The sequence below is a fragment of the Alosa alosa genome, chromosome 20 (genome assembly GCF_017589495.1).
Source record: "Alosa alosa isolate M-15738 ecotype Scorff River chromosome 20, AALO_Geno_1.1, whole genome shotgun sequence".
NCBI classification, from domain to species: Eukaryota; Metazoa; Chordata; class Actinopteri; order Clupeiformes; family Clupeidae; genus Alosa; species Alosa alosa.
In genome coordinates, this window is record NC_063208.1 from 24,076,547 (window position 1) to 24,099,253 (window position 22,707).

At 40.5% G+C, this 22,707-nt stretch overlaps 1 protein-coding gene across 3 annotated transcripts; it reads right to left on the minus strand.

The window, feature by feature from the left end:
- Nucleotides 1-1,225: 1,225 nt before the first annotated feature.
- On the minus strand, nucleotides 1,226-21,506 carry slc6a19a.2 (solute carrier family 6 member 19a, tandem duplicate 2). 3 transcript variants are annotated; one of them, XM_048229229.1, is made up of 14 exons: nucleotides 21,370-21,506; nucleotides 21,082-21,250; nucleotides 19,387-19,611; nucleotides 9,578-9,718; nucleotides 9,021-9,158; nucleotides 8,538-8,719; nucleotides 7,890-8,000; nucleotides 5,190-5,302; nucleotides 4,857-4,985; nucleotides 4,551-4,707; nucleotides 3,994-4,198; nucleotides 3,444-3,603; nucleotides 2,811-2,973; nucleotides 1,226-2,197 (listed from the first exon to the last, which is right to left on the minus strand). In XM_048229229.1, exons 3-14 carry the CDS (start codon nucleotides 19,583-19,585, stop codon nucleotides 1,994-1,996), a joined length of 1,902 nt encoding a protein of 633 aa, XP_048085186.1. In that variant the 5' UTR covers nucleotides 19,586-19,611; nucleotides 21,082-21,250; nucleotides 21,370-21,506; the 3' UTR covers nucleotides 1,226-1,993. The 3 variants fall into 3 exon arrangements, with proteins under 3 accessions (XP_048085186.1, XP_048085187.1, XP_048085185.1); XM_048229230.1 differs by lacking the exon at nucleotides 21,370-21,506 and having other exon boundaries at nucleotides 21,082-21,251; XM_048229228.1 differs by lacking the exons at nucleotides 21,082-21,250; nucleotides 21,370-21,506 and having other exon boundaries at nucleotides 19,387-19,763.
- Nucleotides 21,507-22,707: the final 1,201 nt, after the last annotated feature.

The window sequence follows — 22,707 nt, forward strand, 5'->3', positions numbered from 1 at the left end:
ATATACTTTGCTGTAAAAAGCTTTAAAGCCTATGGGCCCTATTTTCGCGACGCAAAGTCCCAATGCCCAATGCAAAGTTTATTCCTACCTTACTCTCAGATTTTTCACCATGCGCTGTACTTTTATTAAGCTTTGCGCCCAGGGTTGTGGCAGAAGGTGTGTGCTCTGGCGCACAATCCAAAATGTACACTTACATCGCTAAAATTTATGCCGCTGACCAAGAACCTGGTCAGAAATCCTTGGCCAGTTGTTTATATGTTATTTTAAGAGTGCATTATCCACAGTGATATGGGCGGGTGCACAGTGCACCCTGCTTCTCTCATCCACAGGAACGTGTGCCAGCACATATCCATGCAAAACATTACAAATTACACAGATTACAATGGGAAACATAATTATAATAAAGATATTACAAAATACATCTCACAATGAGTAGTTATTCACCATCATTTGCAAATTGGTAATGACGGATAAAAGTGATTTGGCAAGAGGCACATATAAAGCACAGCTGAAGACACACTGTCACTAGATGTAAGCAGCCACTCCTCTGCAGGATAAATGTCCTTAGGTTTTTTATTCAGTCATTCAAACAGTATTGGGGTAAGTGTTGCTTTTTCCAGGCTATGTTTTCTATGGTAACCCATTGACAGTAAATAGTAAAAGTATACTGTTTTGTCACACCATGGTGAAGTTAGTTTCACTTTGCCAATGAGTTCAAATAATACGAGTGCAGATGCGTGTATAGGCTATACTCTGCTAGGTTTTAGTAAACCATGGTTTAGTGGAATACCTTAACCATACGGTCTGGCGTCCAAGCAGATTCCTTCAAATGCGCCACTGACTATCAAAATACCAATGCCATGTTTGAAGTTGCGCTGCTTGCTGTTAAAGGGAATTACAGGTGTCATTCTCATTGGTTTAAATGATGTTACGCTCAAAACACACCCATGACTGATTAAGAAACATAGGAACGCCTTGTTGTGCCATCCGCCCAACGTTTGATAACATTTGATAACAAAACCACTCGAAATGTGGACTGGACAACCCACTAAATTTAATTAAGCTATTAAATCACTAAAATAGGAGCTTATCTGTTTACCCGGTAATATAAGTTTCTGTTGCTTGGCATCTTTTCCCTGTTTAGACATGTTCCATTTATTTGGCAGTGTACATTCAAATTTTGAATGTATTTTTTTATCAGCCATCTTTGCTTATCAAAAACTAATCAAATGTAATAAGTTGCTTTACTTTGATTAAGTGAAATAGTTACATTGCTTATTACATTAACAGGGAGAATAATAATCTGTAATCTACTATATAACATTTCTAATGTAACCTTCCCAACCCTGATGGATAATGTGCCTACATTTATTCTACACAATACATACAGTATATAATGAATGTTTATTTCAAAACCCACTTTAATTTACTTTTACTTTCAGTATATTAACAACACATTTTTTCACAAAACTATTAAATATATAAACTGGACTTTAATGACACCATTTGATGAACACAGTCATGTAGTCACATTTCTAACTGAACAGCTGGAACTACATAAACACAGTCATGTAGTCATGTTTCTAACCGAATAGCTGGAACTACATAAACACAGTCATGTAGTCATGTTTCTAACCAAACAGCTGGACCTACATTTAGCATAGCGATGTATTTTTCAGATTGTGTTTAATAACTTGTCTGTGAATTTTGTACATCTTAATTCCTGAGTATGTCCTTTCCACATTGCATTCGGATTTATTTCAGGGTGGGAAGATGTAGTACATCTTTTTTTTAAAAACAGCTCTTGATCAATACTTCCATGCAAGAGGCATCATTCACAACAAACTGGAGTCATCTTCTTTAGTCACTCTCGTGACAAGTCCACATGTGGCTCCTCATGTGGCAAGAGATTAATTATTGATAGTCTCTTGATAGTCTATTAAAGACTGTGGCAAAAACACCAAGTGTCTTTTCAAAGGGCATTTATGGCCATTCAGGTCCTTATCTCAGACAATTGTACCTTAGCAGATACTGAGCTGACACTACTCTTTGTGTCTTTCGTTCCGTAGCAGTATATCTGGATGAGCTTGTACACCGCCACGAATGGAATCATCAGGGCCGGAACCCCGGCGAGGATGAATATGATGGCGTACATCCACTGAGGATAGAAGCGTGTTTCCAGATTTGGAAAGTCATCCTGCCAAAGGAGAGGAAAATGTATGGTCTAGGTCAAGATTTTACACGGCACTGTGAGAGGCAGTCTAATACTGGTTATATAACTGCCAATTTTAACACAGACAGACATTGAAACATGTTATGATTTGGCATATCTAGCCTAGATATTAAACAAAGACCAAATTTAACACAGACAGACATAGAAATATGTTATGATTTGGCATATCTAGCCTAGACAAACAAAGACTGTCCAATAACTATGTCCCATACTATATGCATAGACATATACAGCCAGTTTCTTATAAAGGGATTAAGCCTGTTTTCATTGAACCCCTATTTTGTTTTCTTTTAGTAGGGGGATTGCCCTAATGTGGGACATATTTGACTTCTGTAGTTGGCTATATTAGGCTACAGTGTGAGGACAACATATCAAATCCACATCCAATTTTGATGATAGGACCCTACAGCTTTGGCTTTCCCATAGTGTCCCACATTAGGACAATTTAGTATACTAGGTTTCATCCATGTACAAGAAACCGGCACATGAGCAAGATAAACAAATGCCGGAGATCAAGAGTAGACATAATGTATTAATCCCACCGACTTGGAGAGAGCGATATAATAGTTGTCCTTACATATTCAGGGTTCCAGGTGATGTAGGTGAGTTCCTGGGTGGCGGTGGTGGCGAGGTAAAAGACGAAGATCAGGAACACCAGCAGGGGACTGATCACTCTCCACGTGACCTGCCAGAAGATGTTCGGCTTGTGGCCGATCATGAACTCAATGTCTTCGTTAAACCTGTCCAAGGGGAAGAGAATGAGAAGTCAGGGTCTGGGATGTTTATTATTACATTTATATATTATATTTACATATTTTATTTACATATTTAATTCAACTATTATATAGGCTATTATCAATGTTTCTACTGGCATTGACCGCACGTAACAGCTGAAGATGGAAGTGACCTGGTCCTAGTCAGTTCTATAGTTGAGTGTAGCTGCATGTTTTTTGGTATACATAAAACACCTGTTTAAATTCTAAATTCTAAATCTAATGTTTAATGAGTGTAATTTGGCTGAATGTTCAGTTTTGTTTAGGTTAGGCTATTCTAAAGTTCAAATTAGACAGAACCAAAACACTTAATACAGTGAGAGAGCTTCATTTATTCAGCACAAAACTACCATTTGACCTTTTAATTGGAATCAATTGTTATGTAAATGTTATTTTTGCACATTTTTCAGATTTTTCAGTCCCTCAGCCCATCTCACCTGTCAATCCCATAGATGTAGCTGACAGCCATCATCTCACAGAATGCAATGATGAGAAGAGGGACAGAGCCGGCAAACCCATCAAACAGAGCCAACCAGTAGTTACCAGAACCCTGGGCAAAGATGAGCGCAATGCCAAAGGAGACCAGGCAAACCACACCTGAGATTCAGACATGGAGTCAGAAAAGGATTTGAAGAGAGTTATTATCAGTGCTTTAGGTGTCAGCGGTTTAAGGGGTGTGGTGGGTAATGTGCAATAAAGACAGATTGAAAAAGCAATTGATTCCGGAAGAGATCTGGACCTAATCTGACAGAATACCCAGCAAAACCAGAATTAGTCGCTATCCGGTTGTGTTCAGCCTTGCCTGTACCATATGATAATCTGTTACTAAAAACAAGTAATTGTTAAATAATCTCCATCAATTGCCTCTTCTGCACTTTCCCAATAGTTGTTACACAATCTGTGTCATGCTATGTACCACACCCATGCTATGTCACTCGTGCTATGTCATGCTATGTAGCATACTCATGCCTTGCTTGTGGTACGTACCAGTAAGGGCTTCTTTAGGCCAACGCTTTGGGAAGATATTGAGATCCTGCAATGGCACCACACACCCTTCAATGGAGCCAAACATGGTGGACAGCCCCAGACAGAAGAGCATGATGAAGAAGAGCACAGCCCACAGTGGGGAGACGGGCATCTTGGTGATGGCCTCTGTGAACACTATGAAGGCAAGGCCTGTGCCCTCCACACCCTATAGGATCACACATGGTATGATGTCATGTGGTGCAATTTCATACTGTACTCCACATGACAGATGGTAGGCTAACCTACACAAGTTTTCAAGGTATTGAAGCCAGAGTGTCAAGACATTTGACATTACTGGAGAACAAAAAAAATATTTGTCTGAACTGTGTTAACCATGTAGGCCTATATTCAACATTCTATTAACCATTTGAATTCTTGAACAATATTTTAGGATCTACCTAAATATCATTGAGAGCTTTTATTGCTATATATAGCTATTTTTTCCCTAACATGCTCACATGTTATAAAATGGAATTACTTCATGATGTATTTTATGAGAGTAGAATATGAATTTTCACCTGACTGAGGAAAGTCTGTAAATCACAAGTTGCCAGGTTCAACCCCTGAATGACATCTGGTGAGGTGCCATTGAGATGGCTGAAAGTCTCATCATAGTTGCTTTCACTGATGCTTCCTTCAGGAAGATCAAAGGCATTCAACAAAGCCAAGATATTTCTGTGTGAAGACAGCGCACCGTTACAAAACTTTCTGAAGACATTGCTTCTTAACTATTGTTTAGGTTCATATTCTGTAATACAATAAGCATAACCATAACCATAACATGGTCTGGTCAAGTAAACCATGACACAACATTGCTCTCCTACCCATTGAGACATGCATCAAACGTCTCTGTGGCTCGGAAGCCTATGATGGAATAAATGACAATGGCAGCATACACGGACGTGAAGCCATTGATCACAGAAATAATGACCGCATCCTGTTCACAGTTGTTGCTAGATAGACCAAAGAAAAATGGAAATATTAGTGTCAATATCAGTTCATAATCTATTATCTTGTCTAATGTAACTAATTAATTGTCTGACATGGAAAGTTAGATTTAGCTTTCCACTAAAGACTAGAAATCGTCCGATTCTTCATCCCATTCATGTTTTCGACGGTAGTCCTACTGACTGTCACAGAGTCATGGAGTCTCTTACTGGACAGAGTTGTAGCTGGAGAAGGAGATGAGACCACCAAAAGCCAATGAGAAGGAGTAGAACACCTGGGCACCTGCATCCAACCAGGTTTTAGGGTCCAACAGCTCCTCTAGCTGCAGATATTACACAGGACAGTTAGGAAATATTACAGGAACAGTTATAGCCAGATATATTACAGATTTTTTTCACAGCAAATCCATATACAGTACATATACACCGGTTCCTCACTCCCCTCCATCGAGGCCATCCAGGGCAAGCACTGCCTGCGTAAGGCACACAGCATCATCAAAGACTGTTCTCACCCCAACCACAGGCTGTTTACCCCATGCCCCTCCGAGGTCTCTCCGCACCAGGACCAGCAGGCTGTCACCCTGCTGAACACCATCTCTGCACCTCGATGACAACCAACCAACTAATCCCCCCACCACCATAGACTAGTGTTAATTTTGTCACCTATTTTTAATTTAGTCTTAGTCTTAGTCTTGTGACGAAATGTCCTTTTTAGTCTTTGTCATATTTAGTCATTCAAATATCATTTTGTTAGTCAAGTTTTTAGTGGACTAAAAAGTCTCGTCATTTTAGTCTAGTTTTAGTCATAAGAAAACTAAAGGTATCTTAGTCTTAGTCAGTTTTAGTCAACACATTTTAGTCTTTTTTTTAACAAATTATTTCTGATTACCATTTCAGTCAAATAGTGTTTCACACATCTCAATTTTCCAACAATATTGTGTGTCCACAGGGCTACTAGTCTGTTATAATTACTCATTCTGATTTTTGTCAGTCAGTATGTTTACATGCACAGGTAAGTCGAGCTACAGTTATAGCTCGGCTGGGATTTGACCATAGACAGTAAAGATTTGACTGGACCACTGTCATATTCGTGAGACCAGTGTTTCTCAAAGTGTGGTCCGGGAATCACTGGTGGTCCGCAAGCTATCTCAAGTGGTCCGTGAGCAGACGTGGTAAAATATAATATAGATGAGTTGTTTGCAATATTGAACCAACTTGTATGTAAAAACAGTTCTGCAACACTGTCTATGTAAGATATGCCAGTTTAAATCATACAGTATGAATCCACACAATAAGCAAAGTGCAAAGACAATAAGCAAGGTGGTTCAGTGAGTAGGCCTATAGTGTAGACTAATTATAGGCTACTGTTGAAGTAGGCCTAGGTCTAATCTTTTTTTTTTTTTTTTTAGCTAGGGTTAGTTAAGTGGTCCTGAAACTGAAAAAGTTTGAGAAACACTGTCGTAGACCAAAGTATTAATGTTTTACTCCGCCTCGCTAGATGGCGATATGCGCCCAAACACAACACATTCCCCAAACAGACTCTCCATCTTAGCCATAGCTAACTTGCTAGCTTAACTTTCCATATTAGCTTACTTGCTAGCAAACTTTGCATCATCAGTCTAACTAGTTAAATAGTTGACATTACATGATGAACATTTTCGTATGGACATTCTGGTGGATGTTAATTTGTATGAGAGAAGCTTCAACTTCTGGGTATGTAGCATTGTGGCATAAAGCTTAGGTAGTTAGTTGGTAACTCTGGCAGAAATCTCCAGTGTTCTTGTTCCATGTAGTTTCGTGTTGCAGCCACAGGGTTGCAGCAACAGCATGCGTAGACTAGCCTACAGGAAAGCTGTTATGTATGAACTCATTCGAATATTTTGAAAACGTAACAGCTAGAAATTTGTCTTCTCATTTTGTAGACGAAAATGAAGAGAGATTTTATCTTAGTTCTTATTTCATGCAAAAACATTTTAGTCTCGTCTTTTTTTCAACAATAATTCATCTTAAGATAGTCTTAGTCAGTGTTTCAGGACATTACTGCCGCCTCACATCGCCTCTCGCCTTAGTCATGAAAAAAAAGTCGCTGGCCTAACATATTTCCTCTCGTCTCGTCTGACGAAATTAACACTACCATAGACCACTTGACAAGGACGACAACAAGGAGGTGGCACAAACCTATCCCACCCATAACATTCTATTGATATTGCATTTTATTATGTACATATTATTATAAAATGTACATAATGTATCTACACTTATACATACCAATATTCTACTGCTCTTATAATGTTAATGCTATCATACTGTAGTAGACTATACTCCTTAGTCAACGGTACATATCTCTGTGTACTGCTAATTCCACAAATACACTTATTTTACTACTCTTATAATGTTACTGTTAATACACTGCACATACCTGTACATACTGTACATATCTGTCTGTATTGCCCATACTGCATATCCATATTCATTCTGCTCTTATAATGTTACTGTTAATACAATGCACATATCCCTACTGTGAACCATGCCACATGCTTAACTGCACTACTATGCATACATACTACTGCACTATTATGTCATATACTGTTTCACTGCACTACCTGTCCATACTGTTCACATAGCACTTTTCTGCTTTTTTGCACTCTGGTTAGATGCTAACTGCATTTCATTGTCTCTGTACTTGTACTCTGCACAATGACAATAAAGTTGAATCTAATAATCTAATATAACAATATACAAATTCAAATGACTGCCTGTACAAGTGTTGACCCAGAATCCATTATACAGTGATGCAATACGACCTTTTCCATTTCCATTGACCTCAACAAAAACATAAAAGAACCTTGTCATCAAACCACATCATAAATGACAGAAATGATGGCTCATCTATTCATAGCATGCTACTACCTTCGGAGTGAAGAGGAAAACAATTCCACTGGTGGAGCCCTTGAGGGTCAAACCTCGAATCAGGAAGATGGTGAGAACCACGTAGGGCAGAGTGGAGGTGACGTACACGGCCTGAAGAAGAAGAGGAAGTAGAAGAGGAAGAAGAAGAAGATGAATCAGCTTTAATACTGATAACAAGTATGTTATTTTTTTTTTTTAAACGCCATATGGCGTGCTTGTGGGGGGTAAGAGGGTTAAGGCTGCCAGTCTTATGACGTCATTTTCTATATTTTTGATATGTTGCTGAGTATATCATAAACAGCAAAGAAAAGTGATTGATAATGACTGACTGACTATTATTGTGTTACATGCTTCAAATGTAAAGCACTTTGAGCTGCATTCTGTGTATGAAAGGTGCTATACAAATAAAGCTTTATTATTATTATTATTATTATTATTATTATTATTATTATTATTATAGATGCTTCTGACAGATTGTAATATACTATGAGGCTGTATCTGTTGTGGAATGAGAATTTGTGTGGATTGAACTTTTGGCAGTCAAATCATTTTTTTTTAAATAGTGAACAACTGAATTAGTCTACATGATCATAAACATTACATAACACAATCATGATGAATGTTGCTGCTGCTGATGGTGCACCTGACCTTTCCCGTGGTCTCAATGCCTCTTATGCAGCAGACATAGAGGACGGCCCAGGCGCAGACCAGGCTGAGGACGATCCACCACTGCAGGCCTCCAGAGTCCTCAATGCTTGCAGATGTGTTCAGGGTCTCTCTGTACCAGAAGTAATCAACTGAGGAGCTGCCAGCGCACTCTGACACCACACCTGAAGGGGGGCGACACTAGCTATTGGTCTCTATAGTCAAAGGTCTCAGCTTGATAACTGATGACATGATAAGACTTGGTTTCATAATTTCACTTCATTAGACTTTGTGTTGAACCAAGTGAAAGGTTCTTCACATTGGAAATGGTTCTTCAGAAAGACTATTTTCACACCCGTTTGCCTTTTCTTAAATGGTTCTTTAAAGAACTATAGTCTTGAAGGTTCTTTGAAGCACTACAAAATGTTCTAATCTATGGTGTCACTCTGAAGAACCAATTATTTGTGGGTACATTTGTGAGTGTACCTGTCATGTTTTCATTGAGTGGACATTGACTCCAAGGCAGGGGATCCTGAAAGGAGTTGAAGAAGTACCACATGACCCAGGCGATGATGGTGTTGTAGTACATGCCGACCATGAAGGAAACCATCATGGAGGCAACCCCTGTGAGACAACCAAACATGAACAAATGCTAACAGCACCCATTTTCAGTGATTTGCTTACAATATCAATATCACAGTCATGTCTGTTGTGTCACTAATGCTAGAAAGTGTCACCCATCAGGGCCCATATCAACAATGAATCTTAAGGTTAAAAGAAGCTCCTAAATAGCTTTTAGGAGCTGCTTTAAGCTGCAAGATTTTTGTGAATACAGACCCTGATATGTACAGTATGTCACATGATCATGGCCAGGTGCCTTTTTACTGCTCTTACTGTTTAGCTGGGCCAAAAGATCTGGCTCAAAACAAGCCAGAATTCCCATCTGTACTGTACTTTGTGTGACTCATCCAGCCCTTTAATAACTTTATGAGAGTTAAAGGCCAAGTGATGTATGTGAGTCTCGCCCAGGTGAGTGAACGCACCAACGCCAGCCAGGCATGGATGGATGGCCCCCCACACACCCACGCTGCCACTCCTGAGCCTCTGGCCGATGGCAAACTCCAGGTGCAGCAGAGGGATGCCCTCCAGAACCAGCAGGATAAGGAAGGGGATCATGAAAGCACCTGAGAACACAGATGTGAGGGCCCGGGAGGTGAGACAATTATCTTACCGTCAGGGGTGAAATTCAAGTAAGTGCTAAAATGTTAAATTGTAGAGGGATCCCAATACACATCACATCACATCAATACAACCCAAAATTTGGGTACTGCACCCAAAGGTGGCGCTCTTGTCAAAAATGCTTATTTCTCCTTACCAGATTGACCTAGACTCAACATTCTTTCATCATATTAATCTCTACATTTAGATGCATCTTTTTCACCCTGGTCTTATGCTCTAAAAATGTTTACTTTGCCACAATTTCAGAGAAAAGCCATACATCATAAACATCAAAACATCATAAAAAGTTTCAAAATGATCAAATCTTCACCAAAATTCTCACAGACAATGTTTAGACAAAGCCTCACAAAAGTTATCAAAATAATTTGGATATGTTGTTCCATTTCAGAAATATAGACCAATAAAGTTCGACCACTCAGCCCATTTCTCCTATATCACCTATATTCCTATATGAGTACATTTTTTTTCCTTGGAGAACAACCATACAACCATCATTATGTGGATACCATTAACAGTGCACATTTTCAGATCTGTACTCTTTTTTATAAAGCCCTTAATTCTATTGTCAAATGTATGCTAGGAATTTTCTTGATGTTGTGTGTTTGCCAACACACATTTTCACCATGTGAATGTGACTGCCAAATATGTAGGATTGTCAGTGGCTCAGTGGGATAATGCCTAGTGCTGTTTGTTACGTTGAGAGTTCAAATTCCCAGTAGTGCTTTAGGCCTAGTCCACACGTACCAAACCGATCTTTTTTCCCTCCGTCTTCCCTGGAACCGTATCAAGAATATTTGCGTCCAAACGGATCCATCTCAACACGACTCAACACATTACTTCATCTCCCAGGCCTATAGGTGGCACTGTGTCTTTACAGAAATTCACCAAAACTTGCAAAACTTGCGCTTTAAAAACAGACAGAATAGGCTACAGCGAAATGGCTAGTGCAAGGAAACCAGAATTGTTTGTGTGGACTGATGGTGAACTGTCAACTGTAGCCAACTGTAAAACTAATCAACTTTATTTTACGGTTTGTGAAGGGTGCAGTCCCGTCCTTTATTTGGCTAACGCAGGTAGGCCTACTAATCACCTTTACTTTCTTTGGCTGTAGGATAGTCCGTAATTCACATTAGTTTTGGCTATCACTGCAATTAGGCTACTAAACGCAAGGCTTACCCAAGTTCTAGGCTATTCTGTCGCCACATTTATAATATTGCTATACAACCTTCGTTAGTAACAGTCAATACTTTTGCCTGCATCAAATCGTGCATTCGCATTCAGTGTGCTACCATCGGCTTAACGTGAGTTCTAAGCATCTTTGTGTGCTTATATCTGATTTCACTCGACTGTGAATGCATGTATATATGTTGTAAGACATGTAAAATAAATGAATGACACTGGCACTACGCACAAATTAATGTAGCCTAAACTTACACCGCACTTTCCTAATAACTTAAGTTCTCTCGCGTCACTGACAGTAGCTAGAATGGATAAAAAAACACCGGGAAAAACAGTGTTCAGTCCACCAAGTCATAAGCTATCGGCGCTGCGCAGCATCTGTTGTGATATTTATCTTAACGGAGTGTAATCGTAGGTAATGTCATGTATGAAAACTAGTATTGTTAGGCAATACTATAAGTGCAAGTCCAGGGCAGCTGAGGTGTGGCGATGACATCATCGATACACAAGCAGGATGTGCGGTTTTGCTGTCTAAACAAACTCAAACGGGCTACGGTTTCAGATTTCTCCACTCTGGGACCAGGTTTCAGAAAAGTGCGGTTTCGGGCAGTGCGTTTACAGGATTCGTTTGGACGCTCGGCCAAGACGAAGCAAAACCTCTGCGTTTAACCTAAAAAGCGTCTCCGTGTGGACAGGCCCTTAGGCTCTAGCTTGAATACTATTGGTTATTGAAGATTCACACCATTGAACAGCACCTGAATGACATCAGGCAATCAACATACACAGACATTAGTTGCCAAGAATCAGAATGCCGAGACACTCTGACCAGCGCAACACTCACCTCCATCATCACAGGCTATCGTACCCCCACCATCACTGGATTTTGCACCCCTCCTCCACATGGCGATCACGAACAATGAGGTGACAACGACTTCAGTCAACAGCCAACAGACACACAGATCCCAGATGCACCCCTCCCCCTCCCCTCCCCTTACACCCCTCACCATTACAACAGATCAAGTGACAGTCCAACTTAAGAAATTGCGCAGCAATAAAGCAGCGGGGCCTGACAGACTGTGTCCAAGGCTACTCAAGGCCTGTGCTGCTGAACTGGGGGAGCCACTGAAGCACATCTTCAATTTGAGCCTACGCCTTGGACAAGTTCCAACACTGTGGAAGACATCATGTCTTACCCCTATCCCTAAGAAGCCACACCCTAGTGAGCTTAATGACTACAGACCTGTCGCTCTTACATCACATGTGATGAAGACAATGGAGCGATTGGTCTTAGGCATGCTCAGACCCCAGGTACGCCATGCACTAGACCCGTTACAGTTTGCATACCAGGAGAAAGTGGGCGTGGACGATGCCATCACTTATCTTCTACACAGGACACATTCCCACCTAGACAAGGGGAAAAGTGCTGTGAGAATCATGTTCTTTGATTTCTCAAGTGCTTTTAACACCATCCAGCCCCTCAGATTGGGAGCCAAGCTCTTGCAGATGGGTGTGGACGCTCACCTGGTAACCTGGATTACAGATTACCCGACCGAGCGACCACAGTTCATCAGACTGAAGAACTGTCTCTCTGACACTGTGATCTGCAGCACCGGAGCGCCACAGGGAACTGTGCTATCTCCAGTCCTGTTCACCCTGTACACATCTGACTTCTGCTACAACACCGAGTCATGCCACATGCAGAAGTTTTCTGATGATACTGCAATTGTGGGGTGTATCAGGAACGGGCAAGAGGAGGAGTACAGGAGCCTGGTGGAGGACTTTGTGCAATGGTGCAAACTCAATCATCTTCAACTTAACACTTCAAAGACCAAGGAGATGGTGGTGGATTTCCGCAGGTCTAAGCCCACTCTGCTACCAGTCCACATTGATGGGGTCAATGTGGAGGTGGTTAGCACCTACAAGTATCTGAGTCTCCACCTGGACTGGTCAGCCAACACTGATGCACTCTACAAGAAAGGGCAGAGCAGGCTGTACTTCCTGAGGAGGCTGCGGCCCTGTAATGTGTGCAGTAAGCTCCTCAGGATGTTCTACCAGTCTGTTGTTGCCAGCGTCCTCTTCTATGCAGTAGTATGTTGGGGAGGAAGCACAAGTAAGAAGGATGCGGGGCGAATTGACAGGCTGGTAAGGAAAGCTGGCTCTGTAGTGGGAGCTGAACTGGAGTGCATCACTTCAATATCTGACAAAAGGACCCTGAACAAACTGATCAACATCTTGGACAATGAGTGAGCTGGAGACTTCGCTCACTGCCTTGCACAACTGACAGACTGAGAAAGTCATTTGTCCCAGGGGCCATTGAACTGTTCAATGCCTCACTTAAGGGAAGAGGAGAGATAGACTTCTCTGCATAGTCTGTCTGCCTCTTCACCCCCTCCATGTTTGGTACTGTCTGTCCACTAGCCACTTTTACCACTGTCTTTATGCCTCACTGTTTGCGTGCTATATTAGCACATTAGCACATATGCATAACCCCCCCCCCCTCCATGCCACAGCCAAACTGTGGCCACACTTTTTTTAAATAGTTAAATATATAGATATATAGACTTTACTTTATTTCTGCATTGTTGCACTGTTGGACTTACTCACTTGCACTATCACCATGACCACTATCACCATTGCACTACCACCATGACACTCATTCACACAGAGCACCTTAGAGCACCTTACCATACCTTACTATGCACAGAGAATCACAGGCTCAGTCCCTGCCTCAGTCATTGCAAGCGCCTCTGATTGATTAATCACCACTATGTGGATACTGTTTTTAGAATTGATTTAGATTAAGTGTTAGTTAGTATAATTTGTATTTTTGTAATTTGTATTTTAGTATATTTTTATATATTGTATTTAAGTTTAGTTAGTATAATTTGTATTTTAGTATATTTAGCATATTCTTTATCTTCTACTGTCCTTATTGCTTAGTTGTGTTTTTATATTATTACTTTAATTACTCTTTCTGCTGTTAGAGAATGTGTTTGTGTTGTCTGTATGCTGCTGAGACCTTGAATTTCCCCTGGGGATCAATAAAGTATCTATCTATCTCTATCTATCATTTAGGGGAACTTCTTTGTTTACTATTTTTCCTTCATCATTAAGTCTATCATATTTATAGTTCATCCATTAGTGTTCTTCTCTCCAAATGTCTAATTGCCCCAGAATTTCAAAAAGATTTCAGGTGTACTCTTTCAGGAAAGCCCTTCATTTTATTGTCAAATGTATGCTTGGAGTTTTTCTTGTGTGTTTACCAACACACATTTTCACCATGTGAATGTGACTGCCCAATGTGTATGATTGTTAGTGGCTCAGTGGGATATAAAGAAAATACGACTTTGAGTTTAGTAGGCTATAATTTTCAGTTCCTGTTTATCTATTGCACGATGGGTAATGATTTAAAGGAATCATGTTGCAGTCTTGTAAATAGTGACCCTGCAAGATCCCTAGTCATTGCAAAATCATAGTCTGTGACTTAAAACTCTACTACTTGTCTTTAGATGTGAGAGGGTCTGAGACTGTAGTCTTTCAAAAATCTTTTCCAAATCTTTGCAAATCTTTCTAAAATCTGTCCTTTTAGGCAAGTCCCACTCGGCGGTCATTTGACAACGATTTTTGGGCACTCGTCGGGCATCCATTTCGGCAGAAATGTGCGTGCGCAAGGCTTCACGACACCAATCTTGCTCCAGCGGCAAGATCACAACACATGATTGGCACAATGTCTTCACAACACACCATATGATTGGCTCAATGTATTCACATCACACCACATGATTGGCTCAATGTATTCGCATGTCGACGTTTTGCCAAGGAAGGGGTGGGATATGTGTAGACAACGGCCATATTGGCGTGACAAACTAGCCCCATGCATTTCTATAGAGTATTTTTTGAGTGCTGTGTCTCCACATTAGAAAGTCTCTGGTGTAAGGAGGGTTTGAGGTGAAAGTGCTGTGGAGAAATTGCAGGATTGTTTGGCTCTGCCACCTAACCACATCCAGTTTACCTGCTGGGAAACCCTGTAGCTCCAGAGCAGGGGCTCAGACCAGGATAAATTGTTTGCTCGCCCTCTGTTCACTCTTTTGTTCATCTCAACCCAGCACTCCAGTGTGTCCTGCTCTGTGTGCGTCTTTGAGTTAACGTAAGTCATCACTTTAATGACCCTCACTATGACTTTTGTGATGTTTATCAGTTTGTAGAGTAGCTCTGCCATCATGTGTAAAGTTAAGGTCTTTGTTTGTTGGTTTGGTGTGTTGGAGTCCCATGTGAGAGATGATTAGGTGATGTTGGTTGACTTGGGATGTAAAGTATTGTTTAATTGTACCTTATATAGCCATATGATTTCAGTTTATTGTTCAAATGTCAATTGGTTTGTTTGTGAGTTGGGATCTGTACTGATTTACCCCATTTCACTGATTACTCCATTTTCTGTTTGTTTCCTCTTTGATGCAGCACACATACAAGTAAAGAACAAAAGAACAGATGAATTGAAACTCAAATAAAATTCACTTGTGTTGCACCGAAACCTGCCATCTCCGTGTCATCACTCCATGCCATTGAGCCTTCTGACCGAGGCTCTGCCTGCTCGCCACACACTCACTCTACCTCGACCCACATCGCCCCCTACAGTTCCTTCAGTTGGGTTGTGGAGGTTAGCAGACTAGAATAGAATACTGTTAAGAATACTGTTGGGTTGTCGAAGTTAGCACACTATAACGTTACAGCTACTTGTCTGGACTTGTCGTGCAAGGCAAGTATAATTGCATAATTATAGGCTGTTCATCTTATTGACTCCAACACAGAACCCACCCCCACCCCCCTTCACCTACCACCACAAATACAATTCCATTCTGTGGGAAACACTGCCTTCCATTATCAGACCCTTCATCTTATCCATGACAAATGCATAGTCCTGTAGAATAGAGTATTGTTAGAATACTGTTGGGTTGTGGAGGTTAGCACACTAGAATAGGGTATTGTTAGAATACTATTAGGTTGTGGAGCTTAGCACCAGGGTGCAATTTGTAGGGGGGGATGGTGAGGATTTCCCCCCCTCTGGTTTTCCTATCCCTACCTCTGCTAAATTATTTTTATCCCCGGTGGGGACAACATTTATCCCCCTCTGCCCTTCATATTGATTAATGCTACTTCATATAAGTAAAGCGCTGCAACATGAGAACAGTCTAGTAGGCTAGCCTACACAATAATCTGACATCAGAAACGCACAGTCACCGTCAGCACTCATGCTGCTGTGCTGACACAGTGGCTGCGTGATAACTTAATTTGGCCTTGATCGTGCAGGACATTTCAGAATGTCGAGTGTGTAATCTATCATAAATGGCTAGTTTCAATGGAAAAGTTAGATCCAGATCAAAACCAAGAATAGATTATGTGATCTAATCCAATTTCAGGATCCTTGTTTCCCTTTGAACAAGCCATTTTCAAGATTTGATCCAATCCGATAGCCGAAATCCGGTAACTGAAATCCGATAACCGAAATCCGATCAAGTTTCTTTTGAACAATTGGGCCCAAACAATCAAAGCATATGTAAAACTAAAAAGCTATGCTACCTCATGTTCGTTTTGCTAGGACCCCGTAAATCACCGCTTGCTGTTATATTTCTATTTGTTATTATGTTGTTTTGTTTGTATCTGTGGCATAACATACATAATGATAAGTGGTGTAAATGTTATGAGGGGAAAAAGGGAAGGACATGTGTAAGAGGGCAGTGATCTCGTGCATCAGGACCTGATAAGCATCGCTATATCACTCAAAAATAGCTTGTTATCAGCAAGGCAGCTGAATGTTACCCTCCACCTGGCAAATGCCTTATCAGGCCTCTCTTTGCTGAAAACTGCTAAGGTACTTTAGGCCTAAAGTCCATCTGTCAGTGTTTACGGCTGAGTATCAGTACTGATAAACAGCTGGATAGGTTCAAAACAGACACCTGAGATAATGGGGTTGGAAATACCAGCATGAGAGCAGAAGAAACAGACTAAATGCAGGGGAAGGATAAGCTATTTTTGTGGGATCATGTTAGACTGAATTCAAATTATTATGTTTTATGTTTACCTATGTTTTGATATGATAATCTCTCTTAATCTGGTATTTGAATATACATGTTATATTGTTGTGTATTGTTTGCTAATCAAGATATCGGATTTCAAAGTATTGCTTAGGCTACTGATTGCTAGCCTAGAAATCTAGACGCACCCTAGCGGCGGCAAATTAATTTGCTCAGCCTGTACGTCTAGTATCAAACCATAGGGATTTCTATTGGCTGATGCCGTGGACGTCATCCAATCACAGCGCTCTATTTTGTTAGAGAGTCGTAAGGCGGGCTTAACAGGATAACGACAGTCCTGCGACGGTGAACAACAAGGAAGGTGGCTATGGCTAACAAAGAGCGGTTGTTTGAAGTGGTTGATTACTTAATGATTGAAGTCGGCATTGGTGTCGACTTTGGAGGAGTTGGACTTGTGCTTTTCTTTGAAAGTTGAGCTACACAATGCACTTAAGTCATTCCTTTCGAAGAAGGATGTATTTGCCGCTTTGCCGAATCGGATAATGGATATGGTCGAAGCCGCTGGCCTATTGCATGCCTAGGCAGTTTGAAAGACAATTCTCTGCCCGCCCCTTGGATTAAGCGAGGTGAATGGTTCGATTCCAGACTATACATTTCAATGATATAGGATGGCCCGCCAGGCTAACTGATTGCATCTTAGTTGAGGGTCCTTGTGAAATTCTAGCAATATTCCCAATGTCCACCAGGTGGCAGCAGTAATCTGATTGTTACCACAGCGCTATGACTTAGATGGTGATCAGTGCGGCCCCACAGGTGAAGACTGGAGAGTGATGGATCTTACACAATGATTAGTAAACAGATCACACGTATGGTTACATGAGCGCTCATAATAGCTGTGACGTTTTATGACATTGTTTTACTTCATTTTTCCAGCATACTTTCTACGTTTTACAATTTTACACTTTTTGATTGCATGATCCTACTCCATCAAACATTTCATTCTTTTCTACTTTAATTTGTTACTACATGCAGCATCAGGTGCTGTCTTCTCTTGGTAGAATTATTAATTTGGCCCTGCTGTAATCTTTGCCGTGTTCTTGGCAGGACCTGAGTGTCACTCAGAGATACGTCACCTCTGATTAATTATAAGCCTATTTTCTCTCATTTGACTTGGGTGATCAGTGACCCCAGAAAAAACGTGACTAGAAATCAGATCAGGGGTATAATTTTTGTTGCACTTACCTCAAGTTAGGGACTTTCAATCTGTGTCATGCATGAGTAAATGTGATCTCTCTCTCTCTCTCTCTTTGTCTTGCTCTCTCTCTCTCACACACACACACACACACACACTCATCACTTTTTCAGACGAAGTTGGCACATCATTGCTTACATACAGTAGTGCTAATACTCTTATTTGTCTATTGCTGCAAGAGGAGCAGAAATAACGTTTTTGCTCCTTTTACTTTTTTACACACATACAGTATAATGAGGTGTAACAACAAATAAACATGAATCCTGTTTGCCTGTATACTTTCCCTTAGTGGTCCTCACCACCTGGCCTGAATACTGTCTCCTTAAAAACAACTCGTCTGTCCACAGTGTCCACTAAATGTCCACACATGCATTTTGTCTTTGTACTAAACCTACAGTTACAATTACTACAGTACACCTACAGTTACAATTACTTGCAACTATAGAACTATGTTCTGTCCATAAAAGAACTCAGATAAGGACAGAATGTCTGAGCACTCTTTCCCTGCTACTCCTCTCTCATTTACCTTGAAGAGATGATTCAGAAAGCAAGGCAAGCGCTTGTATAATGTTTACTAGGCTTGAGCCCGTATGTTGACGGTTTAATTGCTTTCTGCATACCCACTAATGTGCAGAAAAAATGATACAGCAGCAGTTGCTGTGTCCTTTACAGCCGGTACTGTTTTAACATTTATCTCCCAAAGTAGCTGCTTCTGTCCTGATGGTGCATTTTCATTTTTATGGTTCACATTAGTGCATGTTGGCTTTACACTTTTATGAAGGTAATGAGTGGAACATTGTGTGTGTGTGCACCTGTATGAAGGTTTTTTACCTATAAGTTGCTTTTTTGTATTATGCATGGCTTAATGGTAGATAAACCTAGTTATATTTCACAAATACAGCACTATATGCCATATATCTCTGCATTATAAACTAATTCAATCCATGGAAGAATTTCCAAAATATAATTTTACAATTATGAAACATGAATGCCACAATGCCACTACAAGACTGACATCTTATGCAACCAGCTTCACGTTTCAAGTCTTATGTCCTCCAGGACTACACTAATTAACAGACTCAGTATTTGCAGTATGAGTAGATTAATCCATATTCATGGATACATGTGTCAGTTATCAATATAGTCTCACCTCCTCCATGGCTCTGGCACAGGTAGGGGAAGCGCCAGACGTTTCCGAGCCCGACACAGAACCCCACGCAGGTGAGCATGTACTGGGTTTTATTGTCCCACTTGGGTCTGCTGTCCACCTCCTCCACCTCCAGCTTCTCCAGGTGGGCATGGGATGGGATCCGGTCATCCAGACCCGGGTTGGGCAGCTTCAGCTTCATGGCAGTAGCCTATACGGTCCTCAAGTCTGGGAGAATAGGAGGTAAAACAGCTGGTTAGGTCTTCTTGTGTTAGACCTCAGTAAACGTCAGCACTGCAGGTGGTACATGGCTAAGAGTTGACAGCTGCTCTGCTTAGCAGGTGGCTGTGGCCATGACCACTGGAAAATGATTGACAGCCTCTATGACCTGGCCCCAGCATTCAGGTGGGAGACACCTAGACAAAGGGCTCTTATCTGCTGCATCTGCTACAGTTGGATACTGAGAAACTATGATTATGATTAGATTTCATTAAATTACCCACTTACAGTACATTTAATCAGATGGCAGATGCTCAAGCAATTTACAAGTGAAGGACAAGACAGGCAAATAGCAGATTGAGTTCAGTATGTGAAAGAGGAACAGTGCAAGAAAGCCAACGCCAGCATCACCACCTCAGTAATGGAAACACGGTAAACCACTGACAGCTACATTTAGGTGACAATTTGGTAGACAATATTGCTAATTGATGATTAAAAGAACAACCAAGTTAACAATAATCCCGTTTGTAAGTCCAAAGTCACAGTATTCTCTCATGATCTACAGTATGTTTATGCAGTTTGGATGTCAGGTGTGTTGTGATATTGATTTTTAAAAATAAAACATCACACTCCATGGGAAGACAATGTGTAGAACTTCCAAAGAATCCAAATTATTGCTACCTGATTATGCAGTTCCATGGACATTGTATATTTTAAGTAGATCATTCAAGGACATTCAACAAGCAAAAGTTAGTTATAGTTATTGTAAGAATTTGAAATTCCGACTGTAAGATAATCATTAAATACCACAGCAAACTGTGGAGATTGAACTAGTGTTCTTTAGATTTGTTCTTTGTTTCTTTGAATCTGTGATTCATGACGAAAAGGACTAATTAAAAAGAACACAGGCACAAAAAAAAAAACCCAAAGCACAGGCTGTCAAAGTCTGCATAATCATTCTAAAATTATTGATGTCTGTGTTTTATCCCCCATATTCTTCTGCAAGTAAAGAAAGAGGACTGTGTCACAGAAAAAGTCCAGTAGGAAAAATAAAAAGAGTAAACATTTTACACCTGGACACATGGAAGATGGGATGATATACAAACAGCCTATGTCAGTCTTGTGATTCATACACTGATGGCAAAAAATCCATAATGCTTTAACTGAAAGGAAATCTGATGAGAAATTAAATTATGATGAAAAACTAAATAATATAATCATAAAATAAGGATTAAGTGTCATTGATTTTGTTCAAATATCATATATTTTAAAAGGCTTTATGTTGTGTACAGTTTAGCATATCTATAACTTAATGTGACCTCTTTTGTCATGCCATATAAATGATTATGACAGTGTCAACTGTGTCACGCCACATGAAGCGATTGTCATTCAACTATAAAATTAAGCCTTATCTAATATCAGTGAAATGCTAGTGTGTGCTCAACTTATAATTAGAATAATAAAACAAAATCCCCTTACCTAATGCAGAAAATCCAGAGGTGCAGTAGCGTATTGATAGGGTTTGCAGCATCCAAGGCAGGCAATGAGATTTCAGCCTCAGGGAAGAATCCTCATTGAACATGTACAGAACATGCTCCACCACTGGCTGTTTTATTGGCCATGGGTATGTGGAGGACCCGCGCCACACCTGCAAATACAGGTACAAATCAGCTACACAGATTAGAGGGGGAAAAATGTCGACTAGTTGCTCTAACGAAACATGTTATTTATAGCCTGTGTGTTGCAACAAAGCTGAATGGGCCTCACAGTGCTCGGAGTACACTTTTGTTACATGTGTTGGTTGATGTGTTCCCCCTGAGATCCATACTGTGAAAATGCTGTGATATGATGACCTTGATAAAACTAATGAGTCACTAACTTCCTGTGGATCTTCCACCATCAATCCTCTCCTGAAAAGAAACATGTTTTTTTTCTTAATCCAAAATTTACCATAGGGTTTGCTCATGTCCTACTGACCAACTGGAAGACAATAACAGCAACACAAGTCAGGTTGCCATGACACTGAGCTTCTTGAGACAGTATGAAAGGATAAGGCGATCAAACACTCCAATTTTAGTTTTATCTCTCCTTATCTCAACCCAGGCCTATAGGCTACATAACTGTAATCCTCTCTTTACAAAACATTGACACAAATGTCACAACTATGATGATAGTCTTTATTGCACTCTTTATAACGTCAATAAGCCTTGATTGCAGTAAGAATTGTGGTGTCATGACACAGCAGTTTATGATACTAACTTAAACTTGAGGACAGGTTTCCGCCCAGGACACAATCAGCACTTGTGCTTGTCTCTTAGTTACGCATTAAACCCAGTCTCCCAATCATGCTTTGTTATTGTTACTTGTTACAGATAGCATAGACAAATGCAGCCTCTGTTACGGTTAAATATGGTTACGGCAAAACATGTTGACAACGCATTCCTGTCCAATCATAATGGTATTGTTGTGGGTCCTGTCTTCTTGTCGTGTTTACTGATGACCCCTAGCATCTCTGTCACAGAGAGATGCGGCACTGAGGAGATAAGACTCTGCAACAGAGAGAGCAAGCCCAACACATGCACACATACAGAGGGAGAAAGAGAGAGAGAGAGAACAGGGGAATACACACAGAGGGAGAGACAGAGAGAGAGAGAGAAAATACACAAACACCTACTGTTCATACCCTCACATAACACTGTTAGTAAACAGACATTCTGGTATGAATTTTAGCCAGATGAAGAAGATGCACAGCTGATTCTGTATCTTTAGGATACAGTTGTGACATATTTGATAACATGCTAATGTGGGTTTATAGGCTTGCAGCTGTATTAACAGATGGGAGTACATGCTGGTTGATGCTCATTCATACTGTCTGTGGGTCAAAGGTTCAACGATCCTGTTGACTCAGAAGTAGATTTATTATCAGATGCATTCAAAATATAAAAAATAGCTTAACTCTCCCCAAAGGACTTCCAAGCCATGAGTGGTTCTGTGGTGTGGACAGTGTTTCTCTGTGATGAAAATGACAACAAAGCTGATCATGAAATAATAATCCCGATAAAAACCTTCTGATAAAAAAGTTTTTCTCTTTCAGATTATGTTTTT

Coding starts and splice junctions, on each gene's coding strand:
- slc6a19a.2 (XM_048229229.1), bottom strand. CDS start 19,585: ATGAAGCTGAAGCTGCCCAACCCGGGTCTGGATGACCGGATCCCATCC. Junction 8,720..9,020: donor ACTCAATGAAAACATGACAG/GTACACTCACAA, acceptor GCCCCCCTTCAG/GTGTGGTGTCAGAGTGCGCT. Junction 5,303..7,889: donor TTTTCCTCTTCACTCCGAAG/GTAGTAGCATGC, acceptor TAATATCTGCAG/CTAGAGGAGCTGTTGGACCC.